This window comes from Oncorhynchus mykiss, chromosome 19 (genome assembly GCF_013265735.2).
Source record: "Oncorhynchus mykiss isolate Arlee chromosome 19, USDA_OmykA_1.1, whole genome shotgun sequence".
NCBI classification, from domain to species: domain Eukaryota; kingdom Metazoa; phylum Chordata; class Actinopteri; order Salmoniformes; family Salmonidae; genus Oncorhynchus; species Oncorhynchus mykiss.
Window position 1 is genome coordinate 52,582,672 of NC_048583.1, and position 17,740 is coordinate 52,600,411.

At 44.8% G+C, this 17,740-nt stretch overlaps 1 protein-coding gene across 1 annotated transcript; it reads left to right on the forward strand.

The window, feature by feature from the left end:
* Window positions 1-1,446: 1,446 nt before the first annotated feature.
* LOC110498099 (ADP-dependent glucokinase) lies at window positions 1,447-17,405 on the forward strand. Its single transcript, XM_021574683.2, has 6 exons — window positions 1,447-1,834; window positions 3,813-3,972; window positions 7,783-7,973; window positions 8,064-8,160; window positions 13,908-14,044; window positions 14,713-17,405. The coding sequence occupies exons 1-6, from the start codon at window positions 1,642-1,644 to the stop codon at window positions 15,417-15,419; spliced, it is 1,485 nt and encodes a 494-aa protein (XP_021430358.1). The 5' UTR covers window positions 1,447-1,641; the 3' UTR covers window positions 15,420-17,405.
* Window positions 17,406-17,740: the final 335 nt, after the last annotated feature.

The window sequence follows — 17,740 nt, forward strand, 5'->3', positions numbered from 1 at the left end:
AACCATTGGAGTAGAACACTATGTCTAGTAGAGTCACCGCAAGAGGGCGATACAACGTTGTGCACACTTACCTGACCTCAGGTACCACTGATTCAACCAATGGATCCAACGTTGTTTTCAGAATTGAACAGAAATGTAATCCAAAATTAGCTAGAAACTTAATTTGTCTACATGAGTAGGTGAAAATCTACTACAAATACTCAGAGATGGGAAGTATTTCTGTTATTTTCATTTCAAATAGACATTTTCATTACTTCTGAGTATTTTGTGTGTTGTATTACACTGGGCTGAACTACACAAACTGTCATTTGTATTTTCAAAATACAAAATACTTTTCTATACCATTTCTTTATAGTGGTTCACAATTTTGTGGCCCCCTTTCACCTTACATTGGCATCAAAAATCTGATGGCACTATGATGTAATAAGAGCGTCTGCTAAATTAACTAAATGTATATGTAAAAAATTTACAATTGCAAAGCATGCTGAGTATTACTCTAATGAGCTCCGCCCCAAAACATATACATTAACATTTTGGTAATTTAGCAGACGCTCTTATCCAGAGTGGCAGAGCATTCAACTAAGTTAAATAAATAACATTATAAACTGAGGGGTTCGAGCCCTGAATGTTGATTGGCTGACAGCCGTGGTATATTTAAGCAATAAGGCCAATATACGACGGCTAAGGGCGGTTCTTTCACACAACACAACATGGAGTGCCTGTATACAGCCCTTAGCCATGGTTTATTGGCCATATACCACAAACCCCGAGGTGCCTTAATACTATTATAAACTGGTTACCAATGCAATTAAAGCAGTGAAAATACATGTTTTGTCATACCCGTGGTATATGGTCTCATATGCCTGGCTGTCAGCCAATCAGCATTCAGGGCTCGAACCACCCAGTTTATAATTAAGCAGTAAGGCACGAGGGGGTGTGGTATTTGGCCAATATACTACTGCTAAGGGCTGTTCCCACGCACGACGCATCAAACCACCCAGTTTATAACATACCTAATACCACGGGTGTGACAAAACATTTATTTTTACATTTGCAAAAGTATCTTATATTTTATTTTCATACATTGGTTTTTAGGATATTTTGCAATTGTATTTTGTCATTGTAATTTATTCCCATCCCTGGAAATGCTGTCAAACTAGCTCAAAAGTCTCCCACTGTAGAGACTAGCTCAAACTGCAAGCCGAAGAATCTAGTTTCCACTAGTTACCACACAGCCACAAATAGCTATATAATAAAAATTAATGAAAACAAACATGTGATTTTTGGTCTTAATTTAAGGTTAGGGTTAGGCATAAATGTAGCAGTGTGATTAAAGGTCAGTGTTAGGTTTAAAATCACGTGTTAAGAAGGGAAATTGTAGAAATGGGCGGGGTTTAGGGCTGTGGTAACTCGTGACGACCGAAGAATATGTGCCCGCCCCGAGCTAGCTACTTCCGCATTGTTGTCACTCCCCCTCCACAGCTACTGTTGACCCTGCTGCATACTCGCTTGAAACCACCAACTCATCTGCCATCCCGGGGATACTTGTCTTTTAAATACAGTTTGTTTGCAAGCCAAGTTAGCGCTCTTCTCGTCCTTGCTGCTTTAGGAGTTCTGGTGAGTCCGCAGCCACTGCTGGCCATGGAGCGAGGAAGCGGGTTTTCATTCATGAAGTATGGGACGGCAGTGTCTCTTGCGGTGGTTCTGCTGGCGTACTGGTTCCGACCTCCCGGGGATTCAAGGCTGGATGACCGGTTGGACACAGTGCTGTCCTCCCTGCTGCGGGCTGAAAGCAAAGTGGGGATTAACAACGCCAGACCCAGGGTGGCGATAGGTGAGAATCCTGTATAACCAGCTAGCTAAGCCTAACATCAGTTAGCTAGCTCAATTTAGCCACGTATATTAGTATTATCTCTGGTTTAGGTAACCTTGCTTTGATGCGCAGGAGAGGTAATGCATTTTGGATGGGGTTCTGGATTGGTATGAAAACTATCTGGTAAAGCAAGCACCACCATCTTTTTATGAAACCATTTTCAAATATTGTGGTTTTATTTAGCTTTAGCTAGCTAGTGAGCCAAGTACCATAATAATTAGGGAAGTAGCCTAGCTGGAATGTTTTATCATTGTCAGTCAGACCTATTTGTTTCTTACTGTTCTTTGTTAAATTAACTTGCCAATCCAGTACTGTATACTAGATGTATTGGGGAAATGTAGTTAGTTGTCGTTGGTTTAGGCCTAACTAGTTTTCCATTAACCAGTGATGAACAGCTATCAGTATATACCCTCTTTGTGGACTCTGGGGCAACAAGCATGTGTTATCTCTGCATTTAGGCATAAAAACTCCTTTACACACACTACACACGAGAGAACCCTGAGGTATTTGGAGACTACTACAGGCATCCAGTTTTGTAACTGTCACGAGTGTTACCAGTTTTTCTGCATTCTGGCACCAAAAGCCACTGTTAACTTGTCCCAGTATCTACCAACATACTGACCCACCCAGTTATCTCTGCAGACACATGGCTAGACTGAGTAAAGGTTGTGGAGATCTGGACACGAATCTGGGTCCAAGGAGTAATGTAGAGATTAGAGACAAGATCACATTTTATGGGTCGCAAACAAATATTTAGCAATGTTATTGCGGGTGTAGCAAAAATGCTTGTTTTTCTAGCTCCAGCAGTGCACAAATATCTATATCACAACAATACACACATCTAAAAGTAAAATAATGGAAATATAGAAATATTAGGATGCGTAATGTTGGAGTCCAGAGTATAAATGTGTGTGTGATGGGATATATAGACATTATGGACAGTATGTGGATAGAATATGTAGTATAGAATATGTAATATATCTTCATAATACATAGGATATAATAGTATATGTACTGCAATACTTAAATAGGATGGCATTGACTAGAATACAGTATATACATATGAAATTAGTAAAACAGTATGTATACATTATTAGAGTGACCAGTGTTCCATGTCTATGTACATAGGGCCTCTAAGGTGCAGAGTTGAGTAACAGTGTGGTGGCCGGCTTGTGACAGTGACTAAGTTCAGCAACTGGGTGGAGGCCGGCTAGTGATGGCTATTTAACAGTCTGATAGACTTTGAGATAGAAGCTGTTTTTCAGTCTCTCGGTCCCAGCATTGATGCACCTGTACTGACCTCGCCTTCTGGATGATAGCGTGGTGAACAGGCCGTGGCTTGGGTGTTTGATGCCCTTGATTATCTTTTTGGCCTTCCTGTGACATCGGGTGCAGTAGGTGTTCTGGAGAGCAGGAAGTGCGCCCCCGGTGATGCGTTGGGCAGACTGCACCAACCTCTGGAAAGCCCAGCTGTTGTGGATGGTCCAGTGCCCGCTAGGCGGTTATACAGCCCAACAGGAATGGGAGACATCATGGCATAGGCCAGACATAATCTCACCCCTCATATACTCAGTATTGCACATCCCTATTTCTCTGAACCTTGAATATAATGCTGTTGCACAACTGTTTAATTCAATATCAGTGATTCCTGTACCTTGCACAAGCCTTTTGTTATACACAGTTAGTTACATGAGTGCATTTACGCTACGTGAGTATACATGAGTCACTAATGAGTGACTTTGCAGTAATGATTGTGTTTTGGCAAGGGGGGGTGCTGACATAGTGAGCTCACTGCAGGGATTGGGGACTGTTGTGCAGGGGGCATCGAATTATGTTCCCTCCCAAATACTGTTACCTTCCTCTCTCTGTCTCCAGGTTTGGGGGTTGTGTTGTGATTCTCTACAGTGTTAAATACTGTTACCTTCTCCTTTCCCTCCAGGTTTAGGGGGTTGTGTAGACATCCTCGTGGACGGGGTGAGGTTGCTGAATAAGATCGGCCTGCCACCCACAAACCAGCCTCTCCATCATGACTACATAGAGAACGCTGATCAGCTGGCACAGAGCTTCGCTTACTTCTTCGTCCCGGGAGCCGCTGCAGAGTGAGTGGCCAAGCACTGTGTGGTGTTAAATAATTGAAGGACAAAGTTAGAAGGCAAAGGCGTTTAGAAACACGCGCGTGTGTGAAACTAAGAGACCAGGGGGGATATTTCTAGTTTAGGAACACCATGGTGTTAGCAGGGTACACACTCAGTCAAGATCCTGATACGCTACCACACCTTGTAGACTAAGGCATTAATCATAATTAATAGTCTAACGCCGTTCCTCTCACACCTTCTCAAATCAACAGTCTTTGGCTTGGACTCCAGTTATCATCCATTTCTGTTTAAAGGGGCAGTCTGCAGTTGCTACATTAATGATACATACAATGCCTTCAGAAAGTTATACATTTAGATTTTGTGTCACTGGCCTACACACTATCCCATAATGTCAAAGTGGAGTTATGTACTTAGGCATTTTTACAAATGAATTAAAAGTGAAATGCTGAAATGTCTTGGGTCTGAGTATTCAACCCCTTATTTATGGAAAGCCTAAATACATTCAGCAGTAAAATGTGCTTAATAACTTGCAGGGACTTACTCTGTGTGCTATAATAGTGTTTAACATGATTCTTGAATGACAACCTCATCTCTGTACCCCACACATACAATCATCTGTAAGGTCCCTCAGTTGAGCAGTGAATTTCAAACAGATTCAAACACAAAGACCAGGGAGGTTTTCTAATGCCTCACAAAGAAGGGCACCTATTGGTAGATGGGTAAAAAGGAAGACATTGAATATCTCTTTGAGCATGATGAAGTTATTAATTACACTTCAGATGGTGTATCAATATACCTATTCACTACAAAGATACAGGCATCCTTCCTAAATGTTGCCGTAGAGGAAGGAAACCACTCAGGGATTTCACCATAAGGCCAATGGTGACTTCAAAACAGTTAGTTTAATGGCTGTGATAGGAGAAAACTGAGGATGGATCAACAACATTGTACAATTAACAAAAATATAAACGCAACAATTTAAGGTTTTACTGAGTTACAGTTCATAAAAGGAAATCAGTCAATGGAAATAAATTCATTAGGTCCTAATCTATGGAATTCACATGACTGGACATAACATATATGCATCTGTTGGTCACAGATACATAAAAATAAATAATAATACGGGTGTGGATCAGAAACCAGTCAGTATCTGGTGTGACCACCATTTTCCTCATGCAGCGCAACACATCTCCTTTACATAGAGGTGATCAGGCTGTTTATTGTGGCACGTGGAATGTTGTCCTGCTCCTTTTCAAAGGCTGTGTGAAGTTGCTGGATATTGGCGGGAACTGGAACACGCTGTCGATCCAGAGCATCCCACACATGCTCAATGGGTGACATGTCTGGGTGCGTAAGCCATGGAAGAACTGGGACATTTTCAGGTTCTAGGAATTGTGTACAGACCTTTGTGACATGGGCCATGCATTACCATGCTGAAACAGGAGGTGATGGCGGAGGATGAATGGCACGAAAATTGGCCTCAGGATCTTGTCACCGTATCTCTGTGCATTCAAAATTCTATCAATAAAATGAAATTGTGTTGGTTGTAAGTAGCTTATGCATGCGCATACCACCGCCACCATGGGGCACTCTGTTCACAATGTTGACATCAGCAAACCGCTCGTGCACACAACGCCATACAGGCTGTCTACCATCTGCCCGGTATAGTTGAAACCGGGATTCATCCGTGAAAAGCACACTTCTCCAGCGTGCCAGTGGCCATTGTGCAAACCTGCAGTTTCATCAGCTGTCCGGGTGGCTAGTCCCAGACGTTCCCGCAGGTGAAGAACCGTGATGTGGTCCTGGGCTGGCGTGGTTAGACGTACTACCAAATTCTCTAAAATGACATGGAGGTGGCTCATGGAAGAGAAATTAACATAAAATTCTCTGGCAACAGCTTTGGTGGACATTCCTGCAGCCAGCATGCCAATTGCACGCTTCCTCAACTTGAGACATCTGTGCCATTGTGTTGTGACAACTGCACATTATAGTGGCCTTTTATTATCCTTAGCACAAGGTGCACCTGTGTAATGATCATGCTGTTTAATCAGCTTCTTGATATGCCACACCTGTCAGGTGGATGGATTATCTTGGCAAAGAAGAAATGCACACTAACTGGTATGTAAACAAATATGTACACAAAATTTGAGAGAACTATGCTTTATATGCATATGAAACATTTCTGGGATCTTTTATTTCAGCTCATGAAACATGGGACCAACACTACATGTTTTTTGTTGTTCAGTGTAGTTACTCCACAATGCTAACCTAATTGACACAGTGAAAAGAAGGAAACCTGTAGAGAATAAAAAATATTCCAAAACATGCATCCTGTTTGCAACAAGACACTAAATTAATACTGATTTTTTTTGTTGTTGTCATGACTACAAGTGTTATGCTTGGGGTAAATTCAATACAACACATTACTGAGTACCACTCTCCATATTTTTAACCATAGTGGTGGCTGCATCATGTTATGGGTAACAGTATAGCTTCCGTTCCTCTCCTAGCACCTACCTGGGCTCGAATCAGGGACCCTCTGCACACATCAACAACTGACACCCACGAAGCAGCGTTACCCATCGCGCTACAAAAGGGGAACAACTACTTCAAGGTCTCAGAGCAAGTGACGTCACCGACTGAAACGCTATTAGCGCGCACCACCGCTAACTAGCTAGCCATTTCACATCGGTTACATATGCTTGTAATCATTAAGGACTGGGGAGCTTTTCAAGATAAGAGGAAAACCTGGTTCAGTCTGTTTTCCACCAGACACTGGAAGATGAATTCACCTTTCATCAGGACAATAACCTAAAGGCCAAATCTACACTGGAGTAACTTACCATATGGCCGAGTTACAGTTTTGACTTAAATCTACTTGAAAATCTATGGCAGACCTGAAAATGGCTGTCTAGCATTGGCCAACAACCAATTTGACAGAGCTAGGTTCAACGGTCACACCTCAACAGAAACCAAAATATAATCCCATTTTACTTCAATGTTTGTAAACATTGTAAATGTAAACCAACACTGTTTAGCCTCAAAATATGGTTGCAATGATCAGTCCTTTGAGTGGTTATACCTACCTTTCTCCAGGCCCGTCCCTCATATTTTTACCAAAACAGAGGTAGGGTGTCCAGTTTTATTGTTTGAAATGTGGATTGTTCCAACAAGTAGCAAGTTAGCTGCCAAACGTGGCTCTGGTTTTCTCTCAATGCTAGCTCCTTTTTCAGTTGTGATGTATGTATGTGCTCAGTGTGTGAAACTAAGTTGTAATGAAAACAGTCTGCGTTCCTTTCTCACCATGGAGCTGTCAGTCTGTGTATACTGATGCACTGTGGCTTGATGATACCCGGGTTGGGGGTCACTTAGAATTAGTCAGTCCATTTCAGGAAGTAAACTGAAATTCCAATTCAATCATTTAAAAAATATATATAATTCTCAATAAACTGAAAATGAGAAGCTATTTAAAAAGTTTGATGTTCTTTTCAAATCTCTTCCTGAATTGGGTGACTTCAACTCAAGTGACCCCAACCCTGGTTGATACTAATATGTAGAGAAGAGGAAGGCCCAGAGTCCTGCAACACACAGGTGCTGCCTGGGCTCTACTAACCATAATGAAACTCTAATCTACTTGATGCTGTGACTCATCCTGTAGGTTAATCTGATTATACTGAGGCCATGTATGCAACACACACACACACACACACTTGTAGAAAGTTTCTGGGTATGGTTTTGTGCTTTAAGCAGTAATGTTTCTACCTTCTGACCTTCCCTTTTTCTGGTACCTCCCTCCCCCACCTCTTCTCTCAGGCGGTTTGTGATGAACAACACCCTGTTCAGTCAGCTGGTCGAGACATCTCGTGAGTTGCCCGGCAACCGCTGGTCCATAGGTGGCAACGCCCCAGTGATGGCTGGTCGAATGGCAACCGAGGGCTGCGACGTGTTGTTAGGGGGGAGCTTTAGCCCTGACTTCGCTGATGTACTGTCCCAGCACATCACAGGTGTGTACACACACTCATCACAGTTACATGCCTAACATCTCCCTCCTTGATTCCATCCCCCACCTCTCACCCCCCTCTCTGTTTGTCCAGTTGCAGGTAATGTGGTGGAGGAGCCTGATATCCATCTGATCCTGGAGTACCCATCTGGAGCCACCTGGGGCCAGTACACCGCCCGCAGGGCCAACAGGTGTGTGTCTGCCCAACAGGTGTGTGTGTGTGCATATCTATGTGTGGACCTACTAGTGATGCATCTTATACTGGTACCACTGTAATATCACGGTACCAAAACATCATGATACTTATGATGCCAACATTTTAAAATACATACAAAAAAATTTGCAGTTTTGAAAGTGGTATTTTGGACACAGTAATTGCAGAATAACTGTAGTGTAATGCACTGTAACTGCAGTTATACTGCACTGTAACTGCAGTTATACTGCACTGTAACTGCAGTTATACTGCACTGTAACTGCAGTTATACTGCACTGTAACTGCAGTTATACTGCACTGTAACTGCAGTTACGCTGCAAAATTACTGCACTAAAAAACCTGCTTCCCTCAGCATCCCCTACCAGCCCTCACTCAGCTGCTTCCCTCAGCATCCCCTACCAGCCCTCACTCAGCTGCTTCCCTCAGCATCCCCTATCAGCCCTCACTCAGCTGCTTCCCTCAGCATCCCCCACCAGCCCTCACTCAGCTGCTTCCCTCAGCATCCCCCACCAGCCCTCACTCAGCTGCTTCCCTCAGCGTCCCCTACCAGCCCTCACTCAGCTGCTTCCCTCAGCATCCCCTACCAGCCCTCACTCAGCTGCTTCTCTCAGCATCCCCCACCAGCCCTCACTCAGCTGCTTCCCTCAGCATCCCCCACCAGCCCTCACTCAGCTGCTTCCCTCAGCATCCCCCACCAGCCCTCACTCAGCTGCTTCCCTCAGCGTCCCCTACCAGCCCTCACTCAGCTGCTTCCCTCAGCATCCCCTACCAGCCCTCACTCAGCTGCTTCCCTCAGCATCCCCTACCAGCCCTCACTCACATGCTGCTCTCAGCATCCCCTACCAGCCCTCACTCACCTGCTTCTCTCAGCATACCCCACCAGCCCTCACTCACCTGCTTCTCTAAGCATCCCCCACCAGCCCTCACTCACCTGCTTCTCTCAGCATCCCCTACCAGCCCTCACTCACCTGCTGCTCTCAGCATCCCCTACCAGCCCTCACTCACCTGCTGCTCTCAGCATCCCCTACCAGCCCTCACTCACCTGCTTCCCTCAGCATCCCCTACCAGCCCTCACTCACCTGCTTCCCTCAGCATCCTCTACCAGCCCTCACTCACCTGCTGCTCTCAGCATCCCCCACCAGCCCTCACTCACCTGCTGCTCTCAGCATCCTCTACCTGCCCTCACTCACCTGCTGCTCTCAGCATCCCCCACCAGCCCTCACTCACCTGCTGCTCTCAGCATCCCCTACCAGCCCTCACTCACCTGCTTCCCTCAGCATCCCCCACCAGCCCTCACTCACCTGCTGCTCTCAGCATCCCCTACCAGCCCTCACTCACCTGCTTCCCTCAGCATCCTCTACCTGCCCTCACTCAGCTGCTTCTCTCCGTCTGCTCTTCATGTACGTCTATTCCTCAGTCAGATTTTTTATAAATCATTTAACTGTTATGGCGAGCGGGGATCCAGACCCTCATGAGTCTTCTGTTAGATTTGTACATTTTGTTAAATTGGAGCAGCGAGCAATGTTGATACGTTGTATAATTTCATGGCCTGTTATAACTGAGAGCACAGACCAGTCGGAGTAGACTGCAAGTTCATTGTCATGCAGCCTCTGAGTGTCAGCGAGGGAAAGGCATGCTTTACAGCAAAGAAAATGACTTGTCTCTTGCTTGAACGGTTAAAAGAATATGACTCATTAACGGAGGGGACGTTTTTTCATTATATCAGGATTCGCACGCATTTGAAATCATTTCACAAACCATGTTTAAAACTAATCCCAGGTCGCTAATTATTGGTTGATAACAAACACCATTGTTCAGTCATGATACCTAGCTAGCTAACAACCTGGTAACTTGACAGTAGTTTTAGGCACATTTGATTTACACAGGAAGAAAGGAAAAGGGTCTGCTACTCATGAGATGTGCTTCAAAAGGTAGGATTCATATAGGCCTAATGTAAGCCTAAACTAGGCTGAAGAGTAAAGAAGGTTTCATGTAGCGTTTTCCCCTCACTGACAATGATATGCAAATCGTTATGCATGTATGTCACAGGAGGTTGGTGACACCTTAATTGGGAAGGACGGGCTCGCGATAATAGTTATTGCAGAATGTGTGGAATGGTATCAAACGCAGGGTTTCTATGTGTTTGATGCCATTCCATTTGCGTTGTTCCTTGTTCCAGCTATTATTATGAGCCGTCCTTCCTTCAGCAGCCTCCACTGACGTATTTTCCTCCAGCCAAATTGCAGGTAGGCCTTGGCAAGTATGAGCAAATCAGCCATTCTATGCAGTATTCTACCGAACACTGTGACGTTAAATTCAATCTGTTGTATTGAGTAGAAGTGTGAATTTCAATGACAGGTTTTTGGAGAATGTTTAGAAAACAACATGAACAAGCGTTTGGGAGACGGGGTGAACAGAATGTTTGTTTATTTTTTAGCGTGGTATCGCGATACTACTCGCCCACAGATGGAAGTGTTTGTTGATAGCCTATGCGTTTTGGCTACAGCCTTTCATGTTCAGACTGATGCCGACATGAGGCGCCTAAAAATGTAGCCGAATTTAAATAGGCTAAACGGCTGCTCGGCCATGGAAACCCATTTCATGGAGCTCCCGGCGGAACAGTCCTTGTGCTGAAGTTGCTTCCAGGGTCAGTTTGGAACTCGGTAATGAGTGTTGCAACCGAGGACAGACGATTTTTACGTGCTTCAGCACTCGGCGGTCCCGTTCTGTGAGCTTGTGAGGCCTACCACTTCGCGGCTGATCTGTTGATGCTCGTAAACGTTTCCTCTTCACAGTAACACACTAACAGTTGACTGGAGCAGCTCTAGCAGGGCAGAAATAGAGGAACTGACTTGTTGGAATGGTGGCATCCTATGACGGTGCCACGTTGAATGTTACTGAGCTCTTCAGTAAGGCTATTCTACTGACAATGTTTGACTATGGAGTTTCCAATTTTGTTTTACACCTCTCAGTAGTGGGTGGGGCTGGAATAGCCGAATCCACTCATTTAAAGGGGTATCCACATACTTTTGTATGTACAGTGCATTCGGAAAGTATTCACACCCTTTGACTTTTTCCACATTTTGTTACATTAGTCTTATTCTAAAATGGATTAAATACCACAATACCAAAATACCCCATAATGACAAAGCAAAAACTGGTTTTAAGACATTTTTGCAGATGTATTAAAAATAAAGAACTGATCACATTTACGTAAGTATTCAGACCCTTTACTCAGTACTTTGGCAGAGATTACAGCCTAGTCTTCTTGGGTATGACACTACAAGCTTGGCACACTTGTATTTGGGGAGTTTCTCCCATTTATTTTCTGCAGATCTCCTCCAGCTCTGTCAGGTTGGATGGGGAGCGTTGCTGTACAGCTATTTTCAGGTCTCTCCAGAGATGTTCGATCAGGGCTCTGGCTGGGCCACTCAAGGACATTCAGAGACTTGTCCTGAAGCCACTCCTCCGTTGTCTGTGTGCTTAGGGTCGTTGTTCTTTTGGAAGGTGAACCTTCGCCCCATTCTGAGGTCCTGAGCGCTCTGGAGAAAGTTTTCATCAAGGATCTCTCTGTACTTTGCTCCGGTCATCTTTGCTTCAATCCTGACTAGTCTCCCAGTCCCTGCCTCTGAAAAACATCCCCACAAAATTATGCTGCAACCACCATGTTTCACCGTTGGGATGGTGCCAGGTTTCCTCCAGACGTGATGCTTGGCATTCAGGCCAAAGAGTTCAATCTTGGTTTCATCAGACTAGAGAATCTTATTTCTCATGGTCTGAGAGTCCTTTCGGTGCCATTTAGCAAACTCCAAGCGGGCTGTCATGTGCCTTTTACTGAGGAGTGTCTTTCGTCTGGCCACTCTACCATAAAGGCCTGATTGGTGGAGTGCTGCAGAGATGGTTGTCCTTCTGGAAGGTTCTCCCATCTCTACATAGGAACTCTGGAGCTCTGTCGGAGTGAACATCGGGTTCTTGGTCATCTCCCTGACCAAGGCCCTTCTCCCCTGATTGCTCAGTTTGGCCGGGTGGCCAGCTCTAGGAAGAGTCTTGGTGGTTCCTAACTTCTTCCATTTAAGACTGATGGAGGCCACTGTGTTCTTGGGACTTTCAATGCTGCAGCCATTCTTTGGTACCCTTCCCCAGATCTGTGCCTCGACATAGTCTTGTCTTTGAGCTCTACAGATAATTCCTTTGACCTCATTGCTTGGTTTTTGCTCTGACATGCACTATCAACTGTGTTACCTTATAGACCGGTGTGTGTGCCTTTCCAAATCAAGTCCAATCAATTGAATTTACCACAGGTGAACTCTAATCAAGTTGTAGGAACACCTTGAGGATGATCAATGGGAACAGGATGCACCTGAGCCCTATTTCGAGTCTCATTGCAAAGAGTCTGAATACTTGTGTAAATAAGGTATTTGTTTTTATTTATTAAAAAAACAAAGCTTTTCTTTTTCTAAACCAGTTTTCACTTTGTCATTTATGAGATATTGAGTGTAGATTAGTGAGGATTTGTATTTATTTAATCAATTTTAGAATAAGGCTGTGGCGTAAAAAATGTGGAAAAAGTGAAGGGGTCTGAATACTTGCCAAAGGCACTGTATAGTGTATCTAAAGGCTTGATTCTGTCTATACTTGAGGCAGTGTTCGTTCTGATAGGAGAGAAAGGCCTGTTGCGCACTGCAATGTCCCCCACCTTGCAATCTGAGCGGAGGCAGTCAACATTTTGAAACTATTGAAGCATAAACTTAAGTGTTTAAAACATGGACGCTTTTCGTCATTTTATGGGGTATGTCTTACCTTGTCCCAACCATAGGAATGTTAAGGGGATCATACAAATGTCTTCATATGCCATTGAAAGCAGTATTTCTCTCGTTCTCAACATTCTTTCGATGTCCAGCAGCCAAAGACACAGTCCTAGTCATATTAACAACCCATGCTTGTTGTTGCATCTTTAGATCTTCCCTCTTTCTACATTTCTGAAGGAGATTTTCATCTGTCATATGAAACCACTTGCATTTGCAGTACACTTTTGAGAACGGTGTTTTCCGGCTAATTGCGTTTTCGAACATTTGTGCTTCTAGCCTACTGCCGTGACACATTGCAGTGTTTATAATGTGAAGAAATAGCTTATCAACATTAAGCAAAACGTTCTGATCTGTTGCATCAACCTCATTTGCTTTTTTTGATGTACAGTGGTTTTATAAATGTTTTAAATATTTACTTATTGCACAGAACGACAAGATGACCAATAGAATAGGTCAACTTTTGTACAATGGGGGATAGTAGATTGACATAGGCTTTTGCTGTTCATTACACATCTTGTTGGCTGACAAAGTAAATGTGGACAGTTCTTCTGACATCTACAATATGCTCCTCGGAATTTGATAAGAAGGAAGCGCACCGTTGCATCCCCGATGTGTCTGTCTTCATTTGTAGCCTACCGTCATGTGAGAAGGACCCGATCACGTGACGGGTATCGGCTAATAAGAATTTAGATATCTGAGAGCGCTATGTGAGTGAGAGGTGCTTCGGAACTCAGCGAAGGGAAATCCTTATTATATTCAGCCCAACGGCGCAATGGCCGCAAGGCATAGATTTTTTTTAGGGGGAATTATGGCCACACAAGGGCCTCGATGCCGGGAAATTTGAGGCCTGAAGTACCTGTAATATAGTCCATTATGACCGTTGCCTTGTTTCACTAACCTGTGTGTGTGTGTCCAGGTACATAGTCCACAGTGATGACCATAACCCATACCTAGCGTCACTGGAGGACTTTGAGGATAAGCTGCAGGACTTCCATCCTGACCTGCTGGTGATGGGTGGGCTCCAAATGATGGACAGCTTCCCCTTCCAACAGGGTGAGGGAATACTTCAACACCTCGTCCGCCACTAAGCTCGGTCTCCAATAGGGAGGCCTGGGCCCGTAATCACAAAGCCTTTGAGTAGGAGTGTTGTTCTAGGATCCGCTTGATCTTTTAGATCAAAATGAATAAGATTACATGGACAGACGGGGACCTGATCCTGAATCAGCACTCCTACTCTGAGACGCATTGTGGATACTGGCTCGGAGGTGTTTTCAGAGCAGTGCTGGTTCCCATTGAGTAACAGACTGTTGGTATTTTAGTGGTTTGTGTTGCTGTGAGTGAGATTGAGGGGAGTGCAGGCTATTGAGGGGTTGGTTTCCAGTGATGTGCAGACTGATGGTATTAAAGGAGATTAACATGCCTGCCTCTATACAGTAGCTCTGTAGCCTCAGGCACACAGGCCACTGGCCCTCAGTCGGCGTGGGAAAGCACATACCGGGAGTGTTTGTGTGTTGGGGTGCATTCAATGGTATTAAAGGAGATTAACATGCCTGCCTCTATACAGTAGCTCTGTAGCCTCAGGCACACAGGCCACTGGCCCTCAGTCGGCGTGGGAAAGCACATACCGGGAGTGTTTGTGTGTTGGGGTGCATTCAATGTTGTGTCAACAGGCCTTGGTGGTTTAACTACTTTTGCTAATTTATCTTTCACTCTCTCTTCAGGTGAGAGGAAAAACCTGCTCTCTCGGCTGGGCAATCTCCTCTCCTCCTCCTCCCCTCGGACGGGCGTCCATTTTGAGATGGCCAGCTTTGTGGATGAGGGTCTAATGGGGGACCTGCTGCGTCTGGTCCTGCCCAATGCCGACTCCCTGGGGATGAACGAGCAGGAGCTGCCCAACCTGCTCAGCCTGTTGAGGGGCTCTAACGTCACCGTACTCTCTGACCCTAACCCCCGCGTTGCAACCGTCCTCGACCAGATGAGGGAGCTCTACCGCCTGGTCAACCAGCGCTACCGCGATGCTAATGAGGATAGCGGCGTGGACGCTAATTCAGCTAGCGCTAAAGGCCGGCCGCTGTCCAGGCTCCACGTGCACACGTTGGCGTTCCAGGCCATGATTGTGACGCGTGGCTCCCAGTGGAAGAACACCATGTCGGCCGTGGCCAAGGCCTCGCTTACCGCCAACCGCCACGTGTGCGGCTCACCGGACATCGACCCCAGCAAGGCGCGGCTCATCATGGACGAGTCATTCTCTGTGAGCCGACAGGAGGGCAGCCAGCGGATCCCTCTAGAGGAGACCAGGCCTGTCAGCTGCTGGGACGAGGATGACTATGAGATCTGTGTGGCGCCCAACCTGGTGTGCACAGATGTTTACCAGACTGCAGGGGGAGGGGACAACATCTCTGCCGCAGGACTGGTGCTGCAGATCTGAGCCAACTTTAGGGACCAACGGCTAACTCTAACAAAGAGATCCCCTAACATGTGAAGTCTTTTATCATTCTGGTTTTAGGTGTGTTGTTTATTGTGTTGCCGGTGCAATGCAAACGCTGGGTGCAGTGTGTCTGGCAGGGCTGAGCCTATTCCTCTTCTGTGCTTTTAGCTGTCCTCTGCCTCCTCTTTCTCCTGTCCTCTCTCTGAGCAGTATGACCTGACACATCCACACACACTCATACACTCTCTCATTCCATCAGGTGGAGCTCATCTCATAATCTCACTCATCATATGGGACCTATTTCCTCAACCAGGGCCACGTTCCGTAGCCAAATGTTGCAGATAGAAATACCACGAATAGAGCCGACGTGATTCCTTACTCTACATGTCGGAGGCATATTTGTTCTACATAGAAATATGCTATCTGAATATCCAAAATGCCCCCATGTGTTTTTTTCCTTTGACGTGTGTGTTTGTCAGGTGTGTTAAGGTCCAGACACTGATCACATACACGTCACACATCCACTCCCTGTTGAACATTACATATATACATATATGGTGTCCATAGCTGTTCCATTCTGTCCCAGGATACACGCACAAAACAAACATTCCATCAGTTTCACCATTTCAGCCGTAACGTTCTGTTTCTTTCGTCAAGGGAATTTTCAATTGTTTTTTTCTCAAGGGAAAGCTTTTGTTTGATATCTGACTGTTTTCATGTTAACCTGATTTAGAGCTGGTGGCATACAGGCATTTATCTCATGTGTCTAGCTAAGCAGTAGAAAAGGGAATTTAAATGTGTTAGCTCAGTGTTGTGTGATGATTCTTCCTCAGTCTGGCCTGTACACATAATGCACTGTAATGTGGTCGTCTTCAGTCTGAATACTATGTAATGATTGATGACAACCACAGGGAGTGTTTCTCTGTTATGTCTGTATTGTGAAAGAGAAACTTTTTTTTACCCTTAACATGAGCATGTATTCTTCTCATAACCTCCTCACTCTCCATATACTGCCTGCATCCTATCATATCATTGAGTCATACATACATTAGGCTCTTAAGTTGTGTGTTTGAATGATTATTGCATGGGCCACATACAAGGCGCTTTGGATAAATGCATCTGCAAATTAAGTATGATATATCAGCCAAACAAGTTTGTTTTATTTAGATGTACTTTCTCTGCAGAACAGCCCATATGATCTCTTTACCTGGGCCCATATTCATAAAGCTTCTCGGAGTAGGAGTAATAATCTAGGATCAGTTATCTTTTAGCTCATAGGCAATTGATTAAGTTTACATGGACCGGGGTTAACCTGATCCTAGATCAGCACTTCTACTATGAAACTCCTTATGAATACAGGCCCTGTTCTGAAGGGAGACTGGGTGCATCCTAACAGTCTAAAGTGGCTTTCTCTCCTTGTTTCCTTTATTGAATTGGCACTGATCAGAAAGAACTACGTCTATCCCCAATCACAGACGTTGAGATGAGTGCAGATGGAAGGGAGGAAGCCGCTGTGTACTACTGACATGCAGCATGAAGCCTGTATGCTTGACAGGGTTTCTCCACTGTCCTCTTAAGGCGGCTGGATTTATTTCCAGACAGAACACCATGCCACTCCAAGCTGAGTCCACCCCTCTGGGTGACTGACGTGCGTGCGTGTGTGTTCCTGCTTCTCGGCAACTGCTTGTACACACCCATGCTGTGTGTGCGTATGTATTTGCGTGAGTGTGCATGCTTTCAGAATATATTTGTGCGAGTGAATGAATGTGTGTGTTGCTCTGGCCAGCTGATGTAATTGTTGTCTCAGGGATTAGCTGACCTGTGCTGTTAAGGAGATGTGGAATATCTGGGTCCTGCTTTGTGGAGGCTCTGGGATAGACCCTTCCAGATGGATCGCAGTACATGGAAGGAAGGATGGCTCATGGCCAGGTGAATTGTTTTGCTCTGAGTGACTTGGGCGAAATAAAGAAACACACATTCCATCTTCTGGTGTCTATCCTGTCTGTTATTTACAGAAAGTTATTTTCAGCTCATCCAAGCCATGTCTGAAATTGTCAAACCCACAATGAGGACACACTTAAAGGGTAGACCCTTTTCATTGGTGTGTTCAAACATACTGAGCCATTATTGAGATTTTGTAGATTTGTGAAATTAATGCTATTTGGCGACATCTGCTGTTCCAATTGTTGAATTTATTCAAGCTGCCGTCAATCAAAATCAACAGGTCACTACTTTTCAAATGTTTAGTTGTTTACATGGTTACACAAATACTCCCAAGTCGATATTCACGTAATAATAAGGAATACCTCTCGACCACGGCC

Coding starts and splice junctions, on each gene's coding strand:
- LOC110498099 (XM_021574683.2), top strand. CDS start 1,642: ATGGAGCGAGGAAGCGGGTTTTCATTCATGAAGTATGGGACGGCAGTG. Junction 3,973..7,782: donor GTCCCGGGAGCCGCTGCAGA/GTGAGTGGCCAA, acceptor CTCTTCTCTCAG/GCGGTTTGTGATGAACAACA. Junction 7,974..8,063: donor ACTGTCCCAGCACATCACAG/GTGTGTACACAC, acceptor CTGTTTGTCCAG/TTGCAGGTAATGTGGTGGAG.